The 22,177-nt window shown below is 38.1% G+C and overlaps 2 protein-coding genes and 1 long non-coding RNA gene across 7 annotated transcripts in view; 1 reads left to right on the top strand and 2 right to left on the bottom strand.

The window, feature by feature from the left end:
* Positions 1-3,990, bottom strand: part of LOC126914550 (rab3 GTPase-activating protein catalytic subunit) — a 31,279-nt gene extending 27,289 nt beyond the window's left edge. For both annotated transcript variants that reach the window (XM_050718626.1, XM_050718627.1), the window contains exons 1-6: positions 3,684-3,990; positions 3,290-3,572; positions 1,863-1,999; positions 1,522-1,735; positions 1,026-1,434; positions 513-727 (exon numbers count right to left, since the gene is read on the bottom strand). In XM_050718626.1, coding sequence (XP_050574583.1) covers positions 513-727; positions 1,026-1,434; positions 1,522-1,735; positions 1,863-1,999; positions 3,290-3,572; positions 3,684-3,879 — 1,454 coding nt within the window. In that variant the 5' untranslated portion in view covers positions 3,880-3,990. The remainder of the gene's footprint in view (positions 1-512; positions 728-1,025; positions 1,435-1,521; positions 1,736-1,862; positions 2,000-3,289; positions 3,573-3,683) is intronic.
* Positions 3,991-6,637: 2,647 nt separating this feature from the next.
* The window catches only part of LOC126914950 (large neutral amino acids transporter small subunit 2), a 24,383-nt gene continuing 8,843 nt past the window's right edge, over positions 6,638-22,177 (top strand). Inside the window, exons 1-4 of one of the 2 annotated variants that reach the window (XM_050719253.1) lie at positions 6,638-6,954; positions 8,940-9,455; positions 16,405-16,623; positions 19,452-19,722. In XM_050719253.1, the coding sequence (XP_050575210.1) occupies positions 9,191-9,455; positions 16,405-16,623; positions 19,452-19,722 (755 nt within the window). In that variant the 5' untranslated portion in view covers positions 6,638-6,954; positions 8,940-9,190. Of the gene's footprint in view, positions 6,955-8,939; positions 9,456-13,122; positions 13,435-16,404; positions 16,624-19,451; positions 19,723-22,177 lie in introns of those variants that run through there. The other variant, XM_050719254.1, reaches the window with a different exon arrangement.
* On the bottom strand, positions 11,263-12,583 carry LOC126914955 (uncharacterized). 3 transcript variants are annotated; one of them, XR_007709973.1, is made up of 2 exons: positions 11,964-12,583; positions 11,263-11,868 (listed from the first exon to the last, which is right to left on the bottom strand). It is a non-coding gene; the product is annotated as an uncharacterized LOC126914955 (long non-coding RNA). The 3 variants fall into 3 exon arrangements; XR_007709971.1 differs by having other exon boundaries at positions 11,263-11,854; XR_007709972.1 differs by having other exon boundaries at positions 11,263-11,772.

Raw genomic sequence — 22,177 nt, 5'->3', positions numbered from 1 at the left:
GCACTAAGTGATGAATAAGTCAAGTTTATCGCGTACGTGGTGGATGTGTTTTTATCCAAAGACTGTATTATAAATCTGTCAAATTCTGTATTATGTTTAATGTCTTGTGCTTGTTGACGCATGTTTATAAGAAATGTACTGATATTAAAGTATTTCTTAACATATGATATGTTCTGGTAATGAGAGATTTCGCTACTGAGCTAAATATAGAGCAATTTTGTATATTTCTACGTACCGATAATTTTATATTTCAGTATTAGAATAAAATCGAAACTGAATACACATACGATACAATTATGTGTATTGCTCTGATATATTTTGTAAAATTAACGCGTACTAATAAATTCTAAATATTAATTGATCAACGGAAACGGCGATACAATTTCTCATTTCTCGACTTTATCACATCGCATAAAACTGCCCCGGTTCGCAATTTCCTTTTACGAAGGAAGGATCCACGCGTTTTATTTTCTTACGGTGCAACTTTGATCGATAAAACGTGCAGTACTTACCCAGATATAAGAATGCTCCTCTCCCATCGAAATCTGATTTCTTGCACAAACTCGTACCATAATTGTGCCAAGGCTGTCGCCCCACCGAGATAATGCGTACAATGTGCTGCAACAATTGCCAGACGCCACACTAAGCTGTCCATTGCACATGTTTTTACACCTTTCCACTGATCTTCATCTATGTTACATGTGGTTAAGTCGCTGTACGGAGTTTTCTATAATATTAATTCATTCTATTGAATTCATTCGATTTCGTGAAACGAAGCAAACGATTATATTACATTAATATCGGTATTATATGGCACATTAAGAGTAAATGAGATAAAGAAAGGCTGAAAGATAACTTAACAGATTGTAATCAAACGTAACAATTTTTCAAACAAATCGATCTTTTCTAAGGATTTGATTGTAAATATTTGATTGTAAATAGCCAATTTAAAAGATGCTTTAGCATCAAAAAAATCTGATCGGTTATCTTAAGAAAATTAAAGTATTAAAAGAAATATTACTTACGCTGTTTTCTTCCGCGTCGGGGAAAAGAAAATAGAGTATCGACAATAATATTTCTTCCGGTATTGGTCCTTCCACGTTTTTATTCTTCTTCGTGGTTGCTTTACTAACAACTGTTGAAATTGTTGGTATCTTAGATTCCGTTAATATGTTAAAAACTGAACTCAATGCTTGATCTTCTTGCTGAGAATAAGTTACAGCATCTCCCAGCAACTCCACCATAGTTTTTTGATTATTGCATTGATATAAAAAATCAGTTAGGTATTCTCCGAGTAAACAGGCTGGTGAAGAATCCATCTTCACTTGCACGGACCATTCAGGGGCAGTCTGTGGTTCTAAATCTGTAAAACCTTCGCTATCAACTACCACGTTCTCCGACATTTCAGGCCACGTAGCGTACAAATGAAGTTCTCTGTACAACAATTCCACCAAACAAATTCTTCATCTCGTAAGGTTAATTATCTTAATTACTTTTCTGTATATAACATAAAAATCTTACGCGATTGGATCATACGTTGCTCCAAATGGAAGTTTCCCGAGTTCAGCTACACCCAATGTTTCACCTTGCATGAAATCAAAATCCGGTGGTTCTTGAGTCCACGTACTATTGGTCCAGTCTTTCAATAAATACGAAAACCTTACAGATATCATCACTGGGTCAAGCCTTGTTCCGCAACCTTCTCCAACTTTCTGTTTAAATAACGCAAGTAGGCCTGAAAATAACATGTACAAAAGAACTATTACCCATAGGTATACTAAAAATAAATGTAGTTTCAATCGCGCAACTGCATAACTGATACGATTACTTTTATACTTTTCTTTTAAGAACTGTATTCATACCAGTTAGGTATTTGCAGTGCGAAGGAACTTTTTTCAAGTGCACCATATCAAAGTGAGTGCAAATTCCTTTCCCGATGCTAGTTCCAAGATACATTTTCTGCCATGGTTCCTGGACTTGTACTAACGTAGGTATATCGCTAAAAAATAAGTATATCGTTAAACTTACAAACATTTTATCCAAATAGAGACGCATAAGCAGAATCGGGGAAGAAGAGATCAAAGTTACTCTTTGTAATTTGAAATGTACAGAACGAATGAAAAGTGGATGTTGCGATCATGATAAATGGATTCGAAGTGACATTGAAGACAATATGATTTGATATTATTAGTTCTCTACAGGTGGCCAATGTATTATAAAGATTAACCGTATTTTTATAAAAAAAAAAAAAAGTCATATGTTTCACAATGGATCGGTTGATGCAACTTATCATTCCATGCGAAAAGCCATTTGTAACAAAAAATCATTAATTCAAGAAATATTTCGATAATTTCTATTTCATCTATTGAATGACATTGGGCGCGTTTCTTTTTATAGAATGACAGAGAATTTGAAATGGATTTGACCATACCGTTTTACTGGAAAAATTTCTAGATTGAAAAATAGGATAATGAAAATAATGAACATCCCCTAAACTAATAGTTTCCTGGCATAAATAACTTTATACTTCTTTTTGTGTAGAATAACAAAATGTATCAACTGATCCATTAACAAATATATGATTACATTTATGGAAATGTAGTTGACCTCTGTACGTCATCATCCATCTGCTAAGAAAATTAACAACATCAAACCGTGTTTCCTTCGACGACATCCAATTTTTGCCCACTTACTTTCGTCTGATTACATTCGTTACGATATTTAGAAGATGCGATAAATACCTATCTAGGTCCAACCTCCATCCTTGTATTCATCGAAATACGAATTTATATAAAAATCCACAGACAAGTTATAACAGATAACTTTTGGTCTCTGTACACAACGACCAATCTATGTACAACGGCAATTCTTGTTTCTCATTATAATGTGTTAATATATCGCAAATATGTACAGATATCCCTGGCATAGCACGATAATCTTACAACACGGTTTCGGTCTAACATGGTTCGAAAAGTAAATTAACTACCATGTTAAACAGAGTATACCTGTATTACAAAAGTGACACGACTCGAATAAGTTTTTCAAGAAAAACGAGAAACTATTTGGAAGCGTATAAAGCAGTTATCGATTAAACATATAACGCTGGCAAACAGAACAGATCCCAAGGAACAATGACGTCACGTTATTTCAGTAATTCTCTATTTTTAGCTTTTGTAAGATCCTGCTTTGATCATTTTGACTTTGTGACGCAGAATTGAATTATTTTGAATTATGTCACTCTTGAAATACACGTGTCGCATAATCCCAAGAAAACAGCTTTGATAATTACCAATTAGCATTGGTCGCTGCAATAGCTAGAGAACTAAGTAAAATCCTAATCTTGGTCTCATCCATCACAGAATCTCTTTTAGTGGACTGTAAAACAAGAAATTCTCTAATACCATAATAGCAAGCTATTTCTAAGTGATTCCCATCGATTCTAGCAAAATCATTCGATGCATTTAACGCATCCTTGTGACATTGTACTTTTTCTTCTTCGCTTTCCTCCAAAAGATTATCTGTATTTTCATCGTCTAATTTTAATTTGTAATGCTTCAATGTAAATTCTGCATCTGTAATAACATAAAAACATCTGGTTGCATCGGTTAAACAAAAAGAAGGCATACGTACATTGAATATTACTTATTTTAATTTTGATAAAGTAATTTTATATATGAACAAACCAGCAAAATGAAGCTTTTCGAAATTTTCTTCCCATGCACAGTTGACAAAGTTTCCAGATTTTAAACAAGGACCAATTTTTGTATTTGGTAATTTCCATTCGTGCATAATTTCTTCCAATCTCGCGATAAACACTTCCCATTCAGAAGCTGTCGTAAAATCATGATGATAAAAGTCTTCGATTTCAATGTTGTTCATTTTTTAAAGTACTACCGTAGATTAAAAAACGTTATTTATTAACGAACCGCTGCGTCCGTTTTAGGTTAAATGTTTGACGTTTGTTCGTTATCAATCGAGCTGCACACTGTTATAAAATTAAGTATAGGGCGCGCAACGATGCTTTTCCAAATACCAACAGAGTCAAGTGCACTCCAATTGCTTCGAAAACATATACATACATATACGTACGAATAAGCAAAATTATAAAAACGACAGTACATTATTATTAATATACGCACACGCTGCTGTTAAATTAAACTTTAATGTTGTGTAATGCACATGGAAATTGTTTATTATATTTCTGTAAATTTAATCAGAATTGATGAAAATAGACGAATAAAATAGACATCGTTAAAAATCAATGATCTAACACAATGTAATTGTGTACAATTTGTCAAAATAAATTATACAATTTTTAAAATGCTCTATACTTTACCGTATTCCATATTTTCATTTTATGTTGTATACACATATTTCACGTCATATCGAAAATAAATTCGTACAAGTTTTGGATGTACGCAAATTAATAATATCATTTTCAATGAATTTACTTGACTTATTTACAATTTATTTAAATGTAACAATGTATACATACATTGGTAATATCAATTTGTTTTTCATCCTGGATATTCAAATAATTAGTACATCAGTCGATAACGTGATATTAATATTTCGCTAAAAACTTTGGGTAAATATTCAGAAAAAGAGAGAGAGAGAGAGAGAGAGAGAGAGAGAGAGAGAGAGAGGCATCTCCGATTTCGATAATTTCTTAATATGTTGTCAAGATTATCGTTCCGAATGGCAGTATCGTGAAAGTTTTAGCTAGGGGTCGCCGTTTCAAAAGTAATCAGAAACTTGTTATCAAGAAAAGTTTGTAGCGAAATCATTTTGATAAAACGGTATGAATCCCTCCCCTGTACATTCACCCAGAAAAAACTCTAACCTGACCTAATGCAAATCGAATTTCTAAGTTAATCAGAAATGAAGTATCCTGTCAAGATGAGCATTCTGAAAAGCTTATTAATGTACATGTTACCGGCGTTCGGCTTTAACATCCGAGATATTTGCAAAAAAACTTTTGTTAAACGTACCTTGTGAATATTAAATAATTGTGGAGTAAATTCTGCCATAGGCGGTCCCCTAGCGGCGATCACATTCCTATGATATAGCTTAACCTACGCGATAAAAGAGAAATATTGGGTTATAAATCGTGCAAAATTTATATTCGTCTGCCAAGGGACGTCCGTCAACGCCAGCGTAGAAATGCATACCATACCGAAAGCACTATATTATGAATAGCATATAATACATCTAAAACTTTTATATATCAATTTATAATATAATATTAATTACAAAATTTATGCGATTATCGAATTATGATAATATGTTACGATATTATCAAATTCAAACTGCCGATATAATTTTAGTTTGCTGCTCTGGTTGTATATCATACTATGTTTTGCCGTTTGTAATTTAATTCAGTTGATATACACGCTACTAGCATTGACACAAGAGATAACGTCTCTCAATACGCAGTGGTAATTCGAGCTAGTATTATCATTATCTGCATGTCTACATGCATATATTATATGTTCATATTTCTAAACTCTCTGCCTTATATTTCCTTTACAAAATAAAATATATACAATATATCCCTATAGAAGAATGTATTAAATTCCACGAATATTCGTATGCATTACATTAACAGTATATATATATATATATAGACAAGCATCTTTTTATATCTTTTGTGACTTATGTATTTTAACGTTTTTAGTATAACTGGATAAAGATATACGTATTTTCAATTTCGAATATCTAATATCTTTCACATACATATTTTGTTGTTATAGACGTCGACGATAGATCGATAGTATATTCTCAAAGTAATTAATCGTAAAGGAAGGATCGCAAGTATCGCGTACAATATCACAACATCCTAAAGTAATATTTATAATATGACGAGGTATTTCAAAATCTATCTTGAAATTATACAAGTATCTAAAATACCACGATATAATACAAGCTTAACTTTAAGATAAATAAAGATTGCCAGTTTTAATATTCCTGAACTCTTAATTTCCAATTTATCTTACAATTTGTACTCTTGTAATAAAATATGTCGATTAAGAGATTCACGTAAATTTTCATAAACCAAGGATAACGTTTCAACATTTTAAATTAAGAATCAAGTTTCTGGAAAAAATTGACCGTCTAATTCCGGAGTAAAAGCAAAGAATAACGATTCGAAATATGAATTTCATATTTCGTTAATGCAGAGAAAAATGAGAGGAAGTACACAGTACCGCCGCGTCGCAACGGACGTGGACACTGGTGTAGCCTGCAAAATTTGTTCCTAATAAAATGTACCATTGCAAACATCAGACAAACCGAATTAATCATTCGATCTCAAATTCTAATAAAATCGATCCGATCTAAATAAGATATTTATAACCTGTAAAAAAGAAATCAGGCTACATACGATATATTTAAAAAAGTATGCGTGTGTTCGTGCGTGTGTGAGTGCGTGTGTATGTGTACATAAATCATCGTAAATTTCCACGATGTTACCAATATGAATTATGTATCCAACTTCTGTTTTCTCTGATAACGATATCTGGGAATAATTATTATTTACGTCATTTATATTCGCCCGAAGGTTTATTTACATTGAAATAACGTGTATTTGTATATTTACAGCTAACTTTCGACGTAGAGCCGACGCTAATGCAATGTCTCGTCCGAGGGTTTCGACGCGATATCTACATTAGCATACAGTATGGGTGGCATTAACGCACCGTGCGGTTGTGTCAAATGAAATTCATGTGCTTTGTCGCGGTTTCAAATGTGGCCAAAACGAAGTGCCAACTTTTTGGAAACATCGGTCGATAAAATGCGATATATAAGTGTGACATATAATGATAATATGTGAATGTAATAGTGATATTTTTACGTGTTAGTACTGGTTGCGTACTTGATAGATCGGATACAATTGGATCAGATGCGATTGGATTTGAATGCACGTAATATGCAGAAATGTATAAAATATCCAAAGTACTGTACCCTTTATGATATTTAACAGATAAAACAACTTTTTAAGCAAGTTTCAATTTCATAGTTATATTTTCCGCAGCTTATTTATAACGCTAATCAATTCTCAATTTCCAAATTATTTTCTATTGCATAAACTAAACCAATTTAATGATAATGCCTGCGAAAAGTCTACTATAAATTACGGCAAAATTATAACGCAAATAGAGTAATATATCTACAAATAGTAACATTTATAATATTAATAATAATACAGCTAAAAATTATAATACCAGTAGTAAAATCTATAGATAGCAATATTTATATTATCCAACTATTCAACTTTATCACTCCAATAGTAATAGCTAAAAATTATAACAAGATTATAGAGCAGATTTCCAAAATAAAAGATTGGAATATCGCTATTCACGTATAACAAGTGTGGTTAAAAGAGAGACAAAGAGAGGGGGGGGGAGAACGCTGCATACATGTACACATACATATCTATGTATATATACATATATATGTATGTTGAGCGAACGCTCCCGCGCTTCTGTAAAATAAACGTCAGCTGATCGTGATTTTGATCAAAAAGGACGGTATGTGAAAATAAAACTTACGAATAACGTTGGGACTGATACCTCATCGATATTTATCATATTCAAATTTTACACGACTATTCTAGTTACATGCATATTCTTCTGGACATTTTTACACTTTAAAATCTCTTATAAATGCATAGATATATGCAATCTATTTATCGCTGGGTACCATTTTACAAGTTTCGATCTTGTATCGAATTGTATCAAAGACGCAGCTATCAAGAAGAATCGATACGTCTTCGATACTTATACGAAAATATCAATATCGATTTAATTAATCCATTAAGGACCAAAGTCGCGATAACGCCGTACATATTTTATTTGTAATTTCTTCTTAATCAATTTACATTATTGGATTCTATTCAATTTACACTATTGAATTTTAATTGTAAAAAAAGAAACTTTAAAAGTTATTCAATATCTTATCTTATCTTTTGTTCCATTTAGGCCCTGCAATTTTATGAAATTTAAAGAAACTGAAATGCTCTACAACGCTATAATGAACTATCTTTCTAATATTACCAAATTCTTTTTGTAACTTCCATTTGCGTAATGACTTTTGGCAATGTATTCATTATCCTAATAAAATCTTTGTTACTTGGCAAAACGATAATTTACTTTATTTATGCTTTTCTAAATAGCCGCACTGTAAGCCATGCTAAGTGCTGAGCACGATCGCAACGTGAATATTTCATCATGAAAACTGCGGAATTTTTGGACAAAAGAGCTTAACTTTTTAGCTTCTCGGCTTTTTTGACTTTCTTGGCCGTAAGCAAAAGATTACGTTCATACATCTTAGGGTACAATCATACCGGGTAAAATCGACATATAGAAGATTACGAACAACCAATTATCCGCGACACTGACATTTTCTGGTTACTAGTAACCATCATCGATGACTCTCAAACATTTTCTTTCGACCCTTCAATTTCTAATAGCTTGAAAAGTTTACACCGTTTCTTTTCTCTTTTAGTTGTAGAGTACGATAACCAATTAAATGGTAATTCGATAGTAAAAAATTAATTTTATTCTGTACGTAACCAGTAAACTATTCCGTCGTCGGTAATGATTGTAGGTAACTGAAAAGGAACACGTATCCGTAATGGATAATGGTCGAATGGTTACCATTGGTAACCAAACAGATCGTAATGATTTATAACGTTTATTCACGATGAAAATCATTCGAACCAACATATCGATTCTTATACTACAAGTTTCTTAGCTTGAATCATAGGTGTTACGATAAGGTGTCGTCTGCGACTTTGTATGAATTTTCCATACACTTGTTCGAATCGAATCGTTAGAATATGAGAAATGTGTATTGCATCTTGTTTGCATCGGTCCCATCGTTACTCGCGTTACTCGCGTTACTCGCGTATTAATCGTGGAAATGACGATCGCCGGCAGGCGGCGACAGCGTTGCTACCGTAGAAAGGACTGCAGTCGCGCACGTGTGTCCGTTGAGTGAACGACGCCACGCGGCGATAGAGAGCCGGTGTCTTTGTCTCTGTGCACGTATATTTCTTCCCTCTTCTTTGTCGTTTTCACACGTGCATCAGGCGTGTGCCGTCTCTCGGTATGCTCGTACCGTTCAGTAATTTTTCGGCTATCGACGAACAAGTACCTCGCGAACAGTAATTTTGAAAGCGGTGCACACGATGCCGGACAAAATCGCGCCAATGGAGAAGCAAGTTTTGGCGATCACGAAAGTCAACAACCATGAAAACGATGCGGTGAAATTGAAAAAAGAACTCGGTTTGCTGGACGGTGTGGCGATTATCGTCGGCATTATCGTTGGCGCCGGAATCTTCGTATCGCCGAAGGGTGTGCTGGAAAATAGCGGCAGCGTTGGACAGGCTTTGATAGTTTGGATCTTTTCCGGTGTTTTGTCTCTGATCGGTGCATTATGTTACGCGGAACTCGGTGAGTACTAAATATGTATCAGTCCAGATGTTACCGACGCGAAATATTTGCTACGTTTAATTTAAAATTCCGATGTGATCGTCCGCGTTGCGTCTGTGTGATCTATGTAGGGCTATTCACAAATCACGGCTTATCAACGGTGACATGGTGAAAAAAGATACACGTATGGTTAGTTTTCTTTTCTTATCTTTTTTTTTTTTAACGCAATTTAAAATATTAAAATAGACCACGTATATATCCTGGCAATATAGTATTATTAGTATTTTATACATTATATATATATGTATATATATCAGCGTAACATAGAATATGACATAAATATTAAATGTAAAATGCATTGTATTCATATGCAATTTGACGGAAAAATGACATATAATAGAGATGTAGCTATTATTTCAGAAAGTATGCTTTTTGTTAATTACTACACGTTTTGATTTTATTATTCGCGACAGTATACGTCTGTGGACAGACCTTTCGACTCTTGCATCACCTTTTGCCCCAGTCAATTGGCTTAGAAAGTAACAGTTGCTCTAAGACACTTGCGGTCTATTTTTAAGATTTTAAATCGATTTAAAAATTTAAGCACAAAGCGATTAAATTATTTCCGTTCTTACGTTATATTTATTTTACGAGCCAATCGATTTGAAAAGGGGACTTGATTGGCTCAATTTACAGCAAATAGAACTCTAAATTATTTTTGTTATTGGCCATAATTCGATTGCTACGATTTTAAATATGTTTGTTTGTATTTTGCTGTATAAATTGAACAAGAAACGAGCCAATAATAGATTAATAAAGTCGAAGTATGCCGGCGAGCCTAGTGGCCCGAGCGCGGTTGGGGCGCGCTGTCTCGACCGGAGAGTAGCGTCAGTTACTGCACAAAGAATTGATCCTGCGCATACAAACTGACCGTTATCTCAGCAACTAATGGTCGAGATATGAGATGAGACCCTTTTTGCTTATCAATTTGTTCTTAATAGCACTTTATAAGCATAATTTAAAAATAAATCGATTTAAGGATCGAAATTTTTATTTGTTCGCAATAAATTTTTTACTTTCGTCGTTAATTTATTGTTAATCATAATCATTACCATTGGGACTAATTACACCTAATAGGCTAGATATAATATAGTTAATAGAAAAAATTCATTTACTTACGTGAGAAAGAAAATATCAGCCGTAGAAATTTGTCGTTCGTTTATTCGGATAAAAGAGCTTGTATCTGGAAGAAAGGAGCCAGGAACTTTGATCGGTACTGCACGGCTCTCCCCTGATTATCACACGTATATACTCGAATTATACAGGCAGTACATTTGCGGAATAGTTGCATGACGACATCGTAACACAAGTTGGCAAAGACCGCATTATTCGCATAGTTTCAGTTTCTTTTTCTTTTTTTTTTTTCTTTTTCTTTTTCTTTTCATCGTTTATTTATAAAGGTATCAGATGCAATCGTCTACGTGTAAGTGGCATAATAATTGTGATCATTTTGAAAGTTTAGGATTCGATGTAACGGTGATAAGAAACATCAAAGTTGGAACCTTTTAAAGTAATTGTTTTCGGTATCACATGGGAAAAGCGAAGTAGAAAAATAATCTGTTTTATTTTTACGCGTTTTCTTCGCACGTTTCGTTTTCGGTATGAAATTCTGGAAGTCGTATGAAGGTACGTAGGGGAAGGTGGGATAAGACGGTATAGCTAAGAAGAAACGTAAAGAAAATCGGATATGTTTTTCATGTAACGCTTCATCTTTCGAATTCATCTTTAAACGTAAAGTATTAGAGAAGATGAAAAACTTAAATAATCATTTTATTTTCTAAATCAATTGTATTTTTATTTTACGGAAGAAGATGCGAATGTTGTTGCGTTGCTCGAATAAACGCATGGTAACGTAAAACAAAAAGAACAATACTTTTATAACGAATATGCGTTAGATCGATATTTCGTACATAATTTTTGTTTATTCCAGGTAAGATTGTGGTAGCTGTTTTTCTTTCTAATTACAGCTAACCCAACTTTATCCTGCTGTTATTACCTTCGTCTCTGCGCCTACCTCTCTTTCCTCCTCGTCCCTCGAAATTCTTTTCATTTCCTCTAGGCCCGTACCTGCGTCGTTCAGAAAGACCTCCATGCTCATCCTCGCACTCCCGCGTCTGCAGCCCTCAGCCAGGTGTTCCATCGCCTTCTACATCCTCATTCTCCTCAAATCTTCCGCGAATCCTTCTCTCTCTAGTCCTATTCGGTGTGGCCTTCGTTGTAAATTTGTCGATAGATTCGATAATTCGAGCATCCGATCGTTCTAAAGCTGTTTTACGGCCTGAAAATTGAAATTGACGTTTCCTTCGAATCGGAACGACTGTGTGATCAGCTCGTTGCAACTCGTCCATCTTCGTGCCATTCTATCGAAAAAAGTCTTTCAAGGATTTGCGATGTTTCGTAAATGTTAACAGACAGATGCGAGTAAGCGAAAAGGTTCCGTTTGAAAAAATTCGTTTCAAAGAAACTCACTTTTTGTCGGTCTTGTACACGCTGAACGATATGGACAAACGCAATTAGAAAAGCTATTTTTGTACAAGCGTAGACCACGAGTTAAGCTTCGATCACTTTCACCGTATCGGTGTTTTCCTTTTGCGATATCATTGAAAGTAAACCGATTCTCCGCGGTGTACAATGCACGTAGTCGGGCGACAAAAGTCGGTAAACGTCGATAAAGCACTCGCGTGCTAAGAACGTGATAGGGACGACGAGGAGAGGTGTGCAGCTATCGAGCATAGAAACACGAAGACAGAGCGCGCGAGCGAGTTGAGAAAGCGATATCGGGATAGAAAGCGAGCGCCGCGTAGAGACCTCTTTGGTCCTTGTCTAACAACGCGTGTACGATCCTACGATAAATACACGAGTGTAACACCGATCTATACGCCTGATTAGACAAGGATAGAAGCAGAAGACGCCTGCATGCAACGTTTTCTTTTTATTTCCACGGCGCGTCTGCTTACACGGTAACGTACGACTATGCTCTTTGTACGTATCTCTGTGCTATCGGACGACCGTCAACCGTCGAAGTAAATTTCAACGTAAACGTTCCAATTTACGAAGTTGGTCGATATGACTTTTCAACAACTCGTATACGGCAATATCTGAAGTATAGTAATTTTAAAATAGCAAAATACGTGTTTCTCTCGCGTGTTTTATTTAGCAAGTAATTTAAATTTACGATTTACCAGTCCCGTGATAACGTAGCGAGTCCTACTTTCCTCTCTTTTCCGTTTTCTTAATTTAGAAATAGACATTTCTATTTATCTAATACACCGTGCGTTAAGACGCTTCAGAGTGCAGACTCTAGAACGACGAACTAAAAGCATAATTAGAACGACCGCAATTGATAGAACGCTTGGAAACTGGTAACGACGCTCAACTATACGTGTTCCACGATGGTCGGAAAACAATGCTCTCAACGCCTCGCTAGCAAAAGTTGACAGATCGCAGTTGTACGGATTATTTTTTCTAAATCTAGACGAATTCCTAAGAAGATCCAATAGAGATTTGTCGATAAATATTTTACGATAGGCGCAGAACAATCGAATATATTTAACAATGAATATTTATCAACATATATTCTATGTTGTGTATGTACACTTATGCGTAGAACAAGCGATTACTATTATCGGTTCGCGGTAACAAGTTCGAACTCGAATCGGTTGTTACTACCAACCAGCAACGATCAATTCGGACAGGCGTCTAACCATTGACTTTCCGTCACGATGATGCTGCTTAGGAAAACTATGATTGGGTACGTCTAAGGATTCGTCGAGGAAAGCGTCGGTTCGGAAAATGAGGAAACTGGACGTCGCTGTTAATTGGCTAAATTTCGAGTTGGTGGTTGGAAAAGGACGCTGACCACCCTCGTTGAGAGAAAGTTGCCAGCGGGAAACGTCGTACGCGAGGAAAGCAGATTTTCAGCATCTTCCCGTAGCGGGTGGTACGTATAGGGACTGTCAAGACAAAGACTATTTGTCCCTTTGGAGGACCTTGGCTGAATAAATCCTAAGATCTATAGCGAGTCCTTAGGCTAGCTGAAAATATTCCGTAAGAATGTATCGACATCCGGCAATTATCTTATCCGAAGGATAGGGTCTTTGCGTGGCGAGCCACGGGACAGAAACCGTTGGATAGTTTACCGTCGAGTACCGTTACACATTTTACTTTTTAATTTTTCGTCGATGCTTGCAGCTTTAACGTGTAACTAAGAATGACGTCTTTTTACAAAGTAAATAAGACGAAAGGAATTTTGAAATGACGATATTTCGGTATTGCTAAAACGGAGGATTTATCGTATTTAAATGGTAAAAGATGTCAAAAGTCATGTGGTTAAAGCGATGAAAATTCTTGGACGACGATATTTCTATGTTATTCGAACGATACAAAATGTCACGGAAATTAACTGTACTGCCACTAACTGTACATATATATAAATACATACGGGTATACGAATCAAAGGGGAAGCAACGATCAAAAGTAACGTTTACGATACTTACGAAAAGTAACTTTATCGATGAAAGATTAAAATTCGAACGGCCCTCTCGGTAAATTTGTAACAAGCTCCTCCGTTTAACGAGTAGTGTTCGAACTCTACGAGACGATCCTTGGAGTTTGATTCGGATTTACCAGTACATATCGAATTTGGTCTTATCGCTAGCTATAATTTCGTCTTGCCGAGTCGGGAAGATGATTCGTCGTTTGCCTTCGTTCAGAGTCCCTGTGCCTTGCCGTAAGTCGGGCCATTCCGTTCACAGCCCACAAGACGCGTACGAACGTTCGCAAAACGAATATTCGGTATAGCAGAATACGTAGAAAAATACGTATATAACCGAAACGAATACAGCGAAAGATTTATCTGAAAATAATCTGGCACGGTGGTCACGTTACGTTCGTAGATACTGTAAAAACGCTTCGATATTGTCACGATCTCGCGTCGAAAATGTACGACGTTTCCTTGGCAACGAACGGTTCTGGTAATACGTTAACATTCGATCGGACGAAGGTCGAATATCGTCGAGCGATAAAGGATCAACGTTTCAACGTTTTATTTATCTGTGCGTAGATACGACTGCATCTATAGAAAGCGTTACACCTAAAATTATCCAAAAATACGCCTGATTTTTCTATCGATTATCGTTCACGTTTCCGTTATGGTATCGCATCTAATATATCAATGCAACGACACGTTTTTTATCGCAAGATCAAACGAAAAGATAGACGTACGATGGATGTAAAATCCGACAACATACCGAATTGTAAAATCCATCTTTTAAATAAATTTAAAGATAAAATTCCACGGAATGGATACGGTGTGTAAAGATATATATGGTAGAAGTAAATACGAGAGAGGGGGAGAGTTTTCTTCGCGTCGGAGAACGCGTGATTCGTTTCTTGTACTTGAACGATGTAATTAAAATGTGTCGTGGCACGCGACCAGCGTGACCCGATCCGTGACTCCGAGAAAAAGGTCAATGATACTCGATCGAATTACCGATGCGAGCGATTCGGCTGATTTCATCGAGTCTCTTTGAAGCTCTTTCTCCTATCGTAGATACAACGTGTTATCGCGTCGTTGCAGACGAAATGGCCGAATTTTTAATCAAATTTTCAACGTTTATAGCTTTCTTCAAAAACGATTTCTCCTTGATCCACCTGTGATCGATCGGATTCGATACGTTCGGTCGATCGTTGTCGGTAATCTTTTTGCCTCGATGGTCCATACTTTTTGCAAGACGAAAATCAAGGATGCCAAAATCAAAAGAAATTCCGTATGCCACGGGCAAACGTTTGCATATTTTCAAACACCTTTTTCCTACCTATATCGATTAAAACAACGGAAATTTTACTTGAACGATTATTCGAACGGAGATTTATTTCGATAACGTTGGATATTCGTCGAAAGCGCTTAGAACGTTTAAACAAAATCGGCATCGATAAAAAATTCGATCGATCTAGCCGTGCAAAGAGAAAGATTCGGTTTTACATCGTTGCAAGTGACAGGTATTAATAGGATAGTTAAACCGGTATTAATAGGACGTAGTTTCAAAGTTTCGCATCCAAACGTTTCACCGACCTTCTCTATCGCGTTTAAATCTTGGAACGTAAGCAGCCAATTCGTAGGACGATAGGTACTCGCGACTTGTTCGCGATCGCCCACGAGTTTCAACGCGATTATCCACTATCGAACGCTTACGATCTCGCCAACTGATCTCGACCGCTCTTTGTCATCGCTCGAATGCCATGCCCTGATTACGGTCTTAATTATGGTACTCGATCGAACTCCATGGTACTCGAACCTCGCGAGTAAACACCGAAATCTTTCGTTGCACCGAACGTTTCGTTGTTAAGAGGCATTTAGATATATATCGCGTAACAGCGAAAACGACTTGGCTTACGACGACGAAGCTTATATCCAAGGTCATAATGTCGAGGTCAATGTCATTTACCAAAATTACCATTCTATTCGAAGTATTTGATATATCGTATTTTTACGCGTTACACGTATTCCGGTTGCTTGCCAGCTGTCACTGTGTACGCGCGTTATCAAAGTTATCAAAGTTTTGCGGCTATATCGCGTCACAGCGTGCATAGATAAATACAATACGATATAAGCGCGCGAGATTTCTCTGGCTTGCAACCGGTGTTTGGAAAGATTTTCGAGATATCGAGCGTACAGATTTTTGGGAAGAGAGTCGGTTGGACCAGGAGGAGGGTAGGAACGGCGATGTTGCGCGTTAAGGTAAGGCGCGGGGCTGGCAAACGACGCTAGCGCGAAATTCGCCGTAGCGATGTGGAAAACGCGACTGTTTTACGAATATCTCGGCGAACAATCGCCTCCTTTCTTACCAGTCTCGTATCAGCAACGTGTTGCTCGGTCGAAATAAAAATACTTGAATTTTTTTGAATGCAGGTACCATGATCCCAAAATCCGGAGGCGACTACGCTTACATCAACGACGCTTTTGGACCCCTACCGGCGTTCCTCTACCTGTACGTGGCATTGTTCGTGCTGGTCCCAACTGGAAACGCGATCACAGCCCTAACGTTCGCACAATACATCTTGCAACCAGTTTGGCACGGTTGCGTTCCTCCGTACGCAGCGGTGCGACTACTCGCTGCCGTTATCACGTGTAAGAACACCTTTGAAATTACAAGGTCCGTCTCTTCGGATCGAAAATTCGCTAAACTCTCGAACGTTATCGATTCCAAATAAATAATTTCGGTCTTAATATTGGCAAAAAATTGCCGGTACTGGTACATCGATTGCCGCCCATACGTACGCGTCTGTGTGACAAAAGCGCAGCCACGCGTTCGTTGCTCGGCGACCTGTTTTCTCGCCCGTCAACCCCGATCGATCTCTTTATCTTTGCATCGTATTACACGGACGCGAATAAACAGCTTCTACGATGATCTCGTTCGCAACTACGTACGTTCGTCGTTCGACAATTTGCGGTTATTTTAGGCAACCGTTGCCCGTCACCTCGCGACGACCAAATCGAAGAAACTAGGCTAATAACAGATTCTCGGGTCTCTTAGAGCGTCGCGTATACAGGTGCGTGCACGGGGCTCTATCGTCCGAACGGGCTCTATCGACTACCACGTAACGCCGACGCGTACACTTGGGTCAAGTTGCCACCGTTGAACGAATTTGACAACGAATTTTTACAAAAACCAAACGGCGTTCGTTTGTCCATCTTTCGAGAAAAAGCTCGTTATCGTTCCTCTTTATCGTATAGAGAACAGCGATCTGCTTATTGTGACGTCGGATTTAAAGTTCCGCGGCGACGAACAAATCGCTCCGTGTTCTCGCCTATCTATCTCGCCTATAATTATACTCGTTCCAACGGCAGCTCGAAGATGATGCGCGATATACGATCGCGATAGTAAATGTACGCGTTACTGTATCCTGTGCATACGGTATATCGTAATCCAACGACGTTTCTCGCTCTTCGAGATCGTAACATAGACGCAACATAGCGCGAAAAGAAACGGTCGAATCGTAGATGAAACTAACGGTCGACGACCACGACGTTCTCTAGTTTTTAGGCATGTCGCGAGTAACAACGTTACTTATAATCGCAAATATCACGCGTCGAGAACATTTTAGAAGCTACCAGAACATCGATATAACGTTCTTTGTAACGTTTAACGTTCATAAGGTAAACGATTTCCAGCGTCAACTTGCTTTTCGCGGTGTTTTCGCTTTGACACGATGCGATCGACGATGCACGTTTAACGTAAATAGAGGCAAAAGATCAAGTAGCGAAATAATAGCTTGGGAAAAGGCAGCAACGCTTTCTTCGAGTTCGTCCGCCCGTCCACTTACGACAAACGAATATTTATGCACATAAAATCTGTAAAATATCTGTATGTTTGATATCGGTTTACGATACGTACGAAATATCGTCGACGATAGAATTATTTGGTGTTGCGCGATATACGATATTGTAAATACGCAATTCGATGTTATTAGCGTTTTAAACGATTAGGATAAATATGCGACACGATATATTAGCGTAAGCGATACGCAATACGTTTTTGCACATGTTCTTAAACATAGATATGCGACACAGGCGCATTATGCGAAATCTGCAAAATAAAAAACGCATTTTCGTAATCTCTCTCTCTGATCGCTCGATGAATCTAATCTATGCGAGTTTCGTTCGTCCGTTCGCGGTCTAACGATGTAAATCAATCTTTTATCCGACGGGAATATCTTTTCCATCGTTTGCGAGTAAATTTTCTTTTCTCGTTCTTGTTCGCTGTTCGTTAGCCGAATAAAATTTTGCCGGCGCTAATTCGTATACAAATGATTATTACAAGGACGATAAAAAATTTTATCTCGAAGCAGAAGCCTACAATAAGATAATTCGAAATATTTGCGCACTTTCGAGTAGCAGTTCTAACGCGCTTCGTACAAACGTTCGCCTGCGTGTATGTAATTTCATTTCCACGGATATCAATGTTACAGGCATTAATTACTTATACATACTCGTCGGCGACCTTTATTCGCTAACGCGTACGCCGCGAGATGTACCGCGTGTCGACAAAAATTCTTAATACCTAGTTTTCGACGAATGTTGGACTTTTGTTTCGTTTCGAGTACGTATAATAAATTTTCTAGAAATCGCTAGGAGAAGGTAATCTTGTTTGTCGATTTAACGAAAAGTTGGCCAACGGGTTTTTAGAACGATCGTAACGTTCAGAAACGTGGACGAACGATTTCTAACGGGCAATTTGCAACGTACATCGTGTATACTTCGAACGATAAACGTTCCGTAATGTGGCAAATATAAAAGCGTCGTACGTTTAAAAGAATCGAGAATTCTTTTATTACGGTGTTAGGTGTTTAAGAAATATATATATATATATATGTGTGTGTGTTATTATATTAGAAAGCCGACGGTAGCTTAGATTTCGAGCAACTTTTACTTTTGCGCGTTACCACAGCTCGGCCTTAGTCGCTGAGAACTAGAAGAATTCGCGAGTAACTACCGGTACCGCTACAGAAAATTCCGCGCGCATCCGTAGCACCACGTGCGTCGGTATCGTTCGTTGAATTTATAAAGCCAACTCGACCCAACTCTTATCTTCTGTTTATACATATGTAATACGTTAACGAAGGCTGATCCTTCGAATTGCAGCCTCGCGCACAGCTGCACAGCTGCACAGCTGCATTAAAAATGATTAGCATTTACGATATGGACTAGTTTCGAATTAGCCTTTCAAATCCCCACGGGTTTGCGTAATAAATAACAACGTAATTACGCTTTGCATCGAGCTTTATATTTTATCGCTGTTATCCGAAACTAGATGCATCGCCTCGTCCATCATATCGGCAACGATCGTTGCTGCAGCCTCGCGTACATACTTGTGAATTTATATCGTAGTAGAAAAATAATTGTATTTTCCATTTTAATCGCGAGTAAATAATATTATCCGATCGACGTGGTTGCAGGCTTGTTAACAGCCATTAACTGTTACAACGTGAAATGGGCGACCAGAGTGCAGGATATCTTCACCGGAACGAAGATCTTCGCCCTGGTGATCATCATGGTTGCTGGATTTTGGTGGCTCTGCATGGGTCACACGGAAAATTTTCGCCATCCCATGCATGGAACCAATACCCAGCCTGGCTACGTTGCTCTAGCCGTTTATTCAGGCCTGTTCTCTTATTCCGGATGGAATTATCTGAATTACGTAACCGAGGAGCTAAAGGATCCTTACAGGTAACGTATCGTTATTTCTATCGGAACGTTGACGCGCGTTAATTAATCGACGCTCGTTCGCGAGCCTTGCTCCATTCTTTTGCCATCGAACTCCGTACATCGAAAAGTAGAACGAATATTTTCTAATATTTACGTGAAAATTTACGATTACTATTTACAATTATCTCGATATAATTTATACGTGGGGTACACGAAACACGGAATTGTACGTTATAAGACGAGAAGACCAACAGCTTTTACGTAGAAAAAGATAAAATCGATCGGTTTGGTTTCTGAAATGTTCGATCATCGATGTTTTATCTTTGGGGATGTCGCGCGACACGATAGAATTTTTCAAAATTCTTGCCCGAACAACCGTTCTTCGGTTTCCCATAAAGACGAAGGAAAAGCTAATTTACTTAAAATAATAATCGAGCGATCGAACGAACCGACTCGTACGAGCCACGTTCGTAGTTATACGAAGAGCGTGGATCACAAGCGTGGTACGTTCTTTTTTTTTTTTTCTCTCCGTCGCGAGTCGCAATGTTTCACGGTTGATAAACAAAAAAGGAAACAAGATTCGTTCCCTTCCGTTTCGCGGGTATTTTGCTCGCGAGTAAGCTTCCACTTCGTAACTTCGAAACGAAGCATCGCTTAAAGATAAGTTGGTTCGATCGTGCGATCTATCGTGCTTTATTCGGCTCGTCCTCGAGATTACGAGTACGAACGTTTCAAGAAGTAGCAATTTCAACTATTAGAATCTTTATTTTTATCGTGCAAACGAAACGATTTATTTACGACGCGACTTAACAATTTACCATCGATTAAAAGAAATGATCGTTAAAAGATATTACCGGGTTGATAAAATTTATCGTAAAAATACTCGCGCGAGTGGCTGTTTTCGACCGATGCAGGTAAAGTAGCCAGGCGTCTCGTAGAACGAGCCGTGAAAAGTATACGTAGAAAACCGGCTTTACCGGAAACTGATTTAGTCCACCTACTCGCTGTGCCGACCGACCAATCATCTCCCATCTTATACACGAGTACAAGCGAAATTATAGGTCGAAAAGCATACTCGAGGTTGAACTATATTTACTTAAGGTCCTAGGAGGCGAATAGAAATCAACGTTAGATTCGTTGGAAAGATAGCTTGGAAAGAACCGGGGCTAGTCCTACCGCTTCGATAAAAACATTCTTCCTCGTAAACGCCGTCCCCGATACTCTGCTCGTCAACGTGTACAAGCGGCTCAACTTTCGATCGTTACGTAGCAACGATAACGAATTATCGTTCGGATGAGAAACGATAGACTAAATAGGCTGAATCGAGAGTAAAGGGTAGCAAGATCGAGCTCTCGAATCAGGGACGATCGAAGTAATCTTTAAGATCGAACGACGGAAAGCGATAAAATCCGGCCCCATGCCCCAACCAGCCGCGCGATCGAGGCACGCCACCGCCGTTGAAGCGACGCGTCGCGTTCGGAATACGGCCGATCTACGATATTCGTGGTAACTTTGCAGAGTTTTCTCTCCGAGCTCGGTCCGTAAACGATCTATCGGTTGCCGCGAAGCATTCTCTAAGCCTTTTCGCAAACTCTCCGTACGTATCCAATCGCTCTCCTTCTCCTTTATCCGTATCACCTGTCTCTAAGAAATATATTTAACCGAATCTTATCACTGAAAAACACGTCTCACCTCTAGCGCACAACGAAAGAATATACGAAGTTGAAGCTGCGCGCGGCACATGGAGAGAGGACAGCTCTTGTCTTTTTAACCGACTTCGAAAACGAGGAGGTTATCGATTCGACGAGTATGTATCTTTTATGTATGTCCAGCGATTATTCCGCAACGGACGATCATTCCTATCGGGATGAAAACTTTTGCATTTTATAGAGGATGTTCCCCTGGTGGTCTCGCTTGCAGAAATTTGCCGATTCGTTGGTCGCGAGTCGGACGATTCCCGCGAACAAGCCAAATTTCCGAAACTCTGCCGAGCTCCGTTCACTCGTCGGACAATAACGATCCGTTGTACGAGCGAGATCCGCACCGTGGTACACGAGGATCGTTCGCGATGCCGGATGATACCTGTTACGCTCGATATTTAGACCCTGATAGATCGACACTCGAAGAACTTGTCGGCAAAAGTACATAGTATCCCCCAAAAGCGATCCTCTTTACGCGAAATCGACTTTTACTATCTAGAATAGTATACGCGTTAAAGCGATAAACGAACATCGTTCGATATCGAAGGCTCCGTGTCTCGTCGCGTTCGCGTCTTGGAAGCGATCTCGCGGATTTCAACCACCTCGAGACGTATCGTCGAAGCGGACGTTTTGCGCAATTTTTTCCTATAACCGCCTATAAGCCGCGTAAAGTACTGCAGGGGAACATCCTGCGTACATAATATATCCACGTTGCGCGCAAAGTTCCCATCGCTATCATCTATATATATATATATATATATGTATATATGATTATC

The sequence above is a fragment of the Bombus affinis genome, chromosome 3 (assembly GCF_024516045.1).
Source record: "Bombus affinis isolate iyBomAffi1 chromosome 3, iyBomAffi1.2, whole genome shotgun sequence".
In the NCBI taxonomy this organism is placed as follows: domain Eukaryota; kingdom Metazoa; phylum Arthropoda; class Insecta; order Hymenoptera; family Apidae; genus Bombus; species Bombus affinis.
This window is presented reverse-complemented; position numbering and strand designations above follow the sequence as displayed.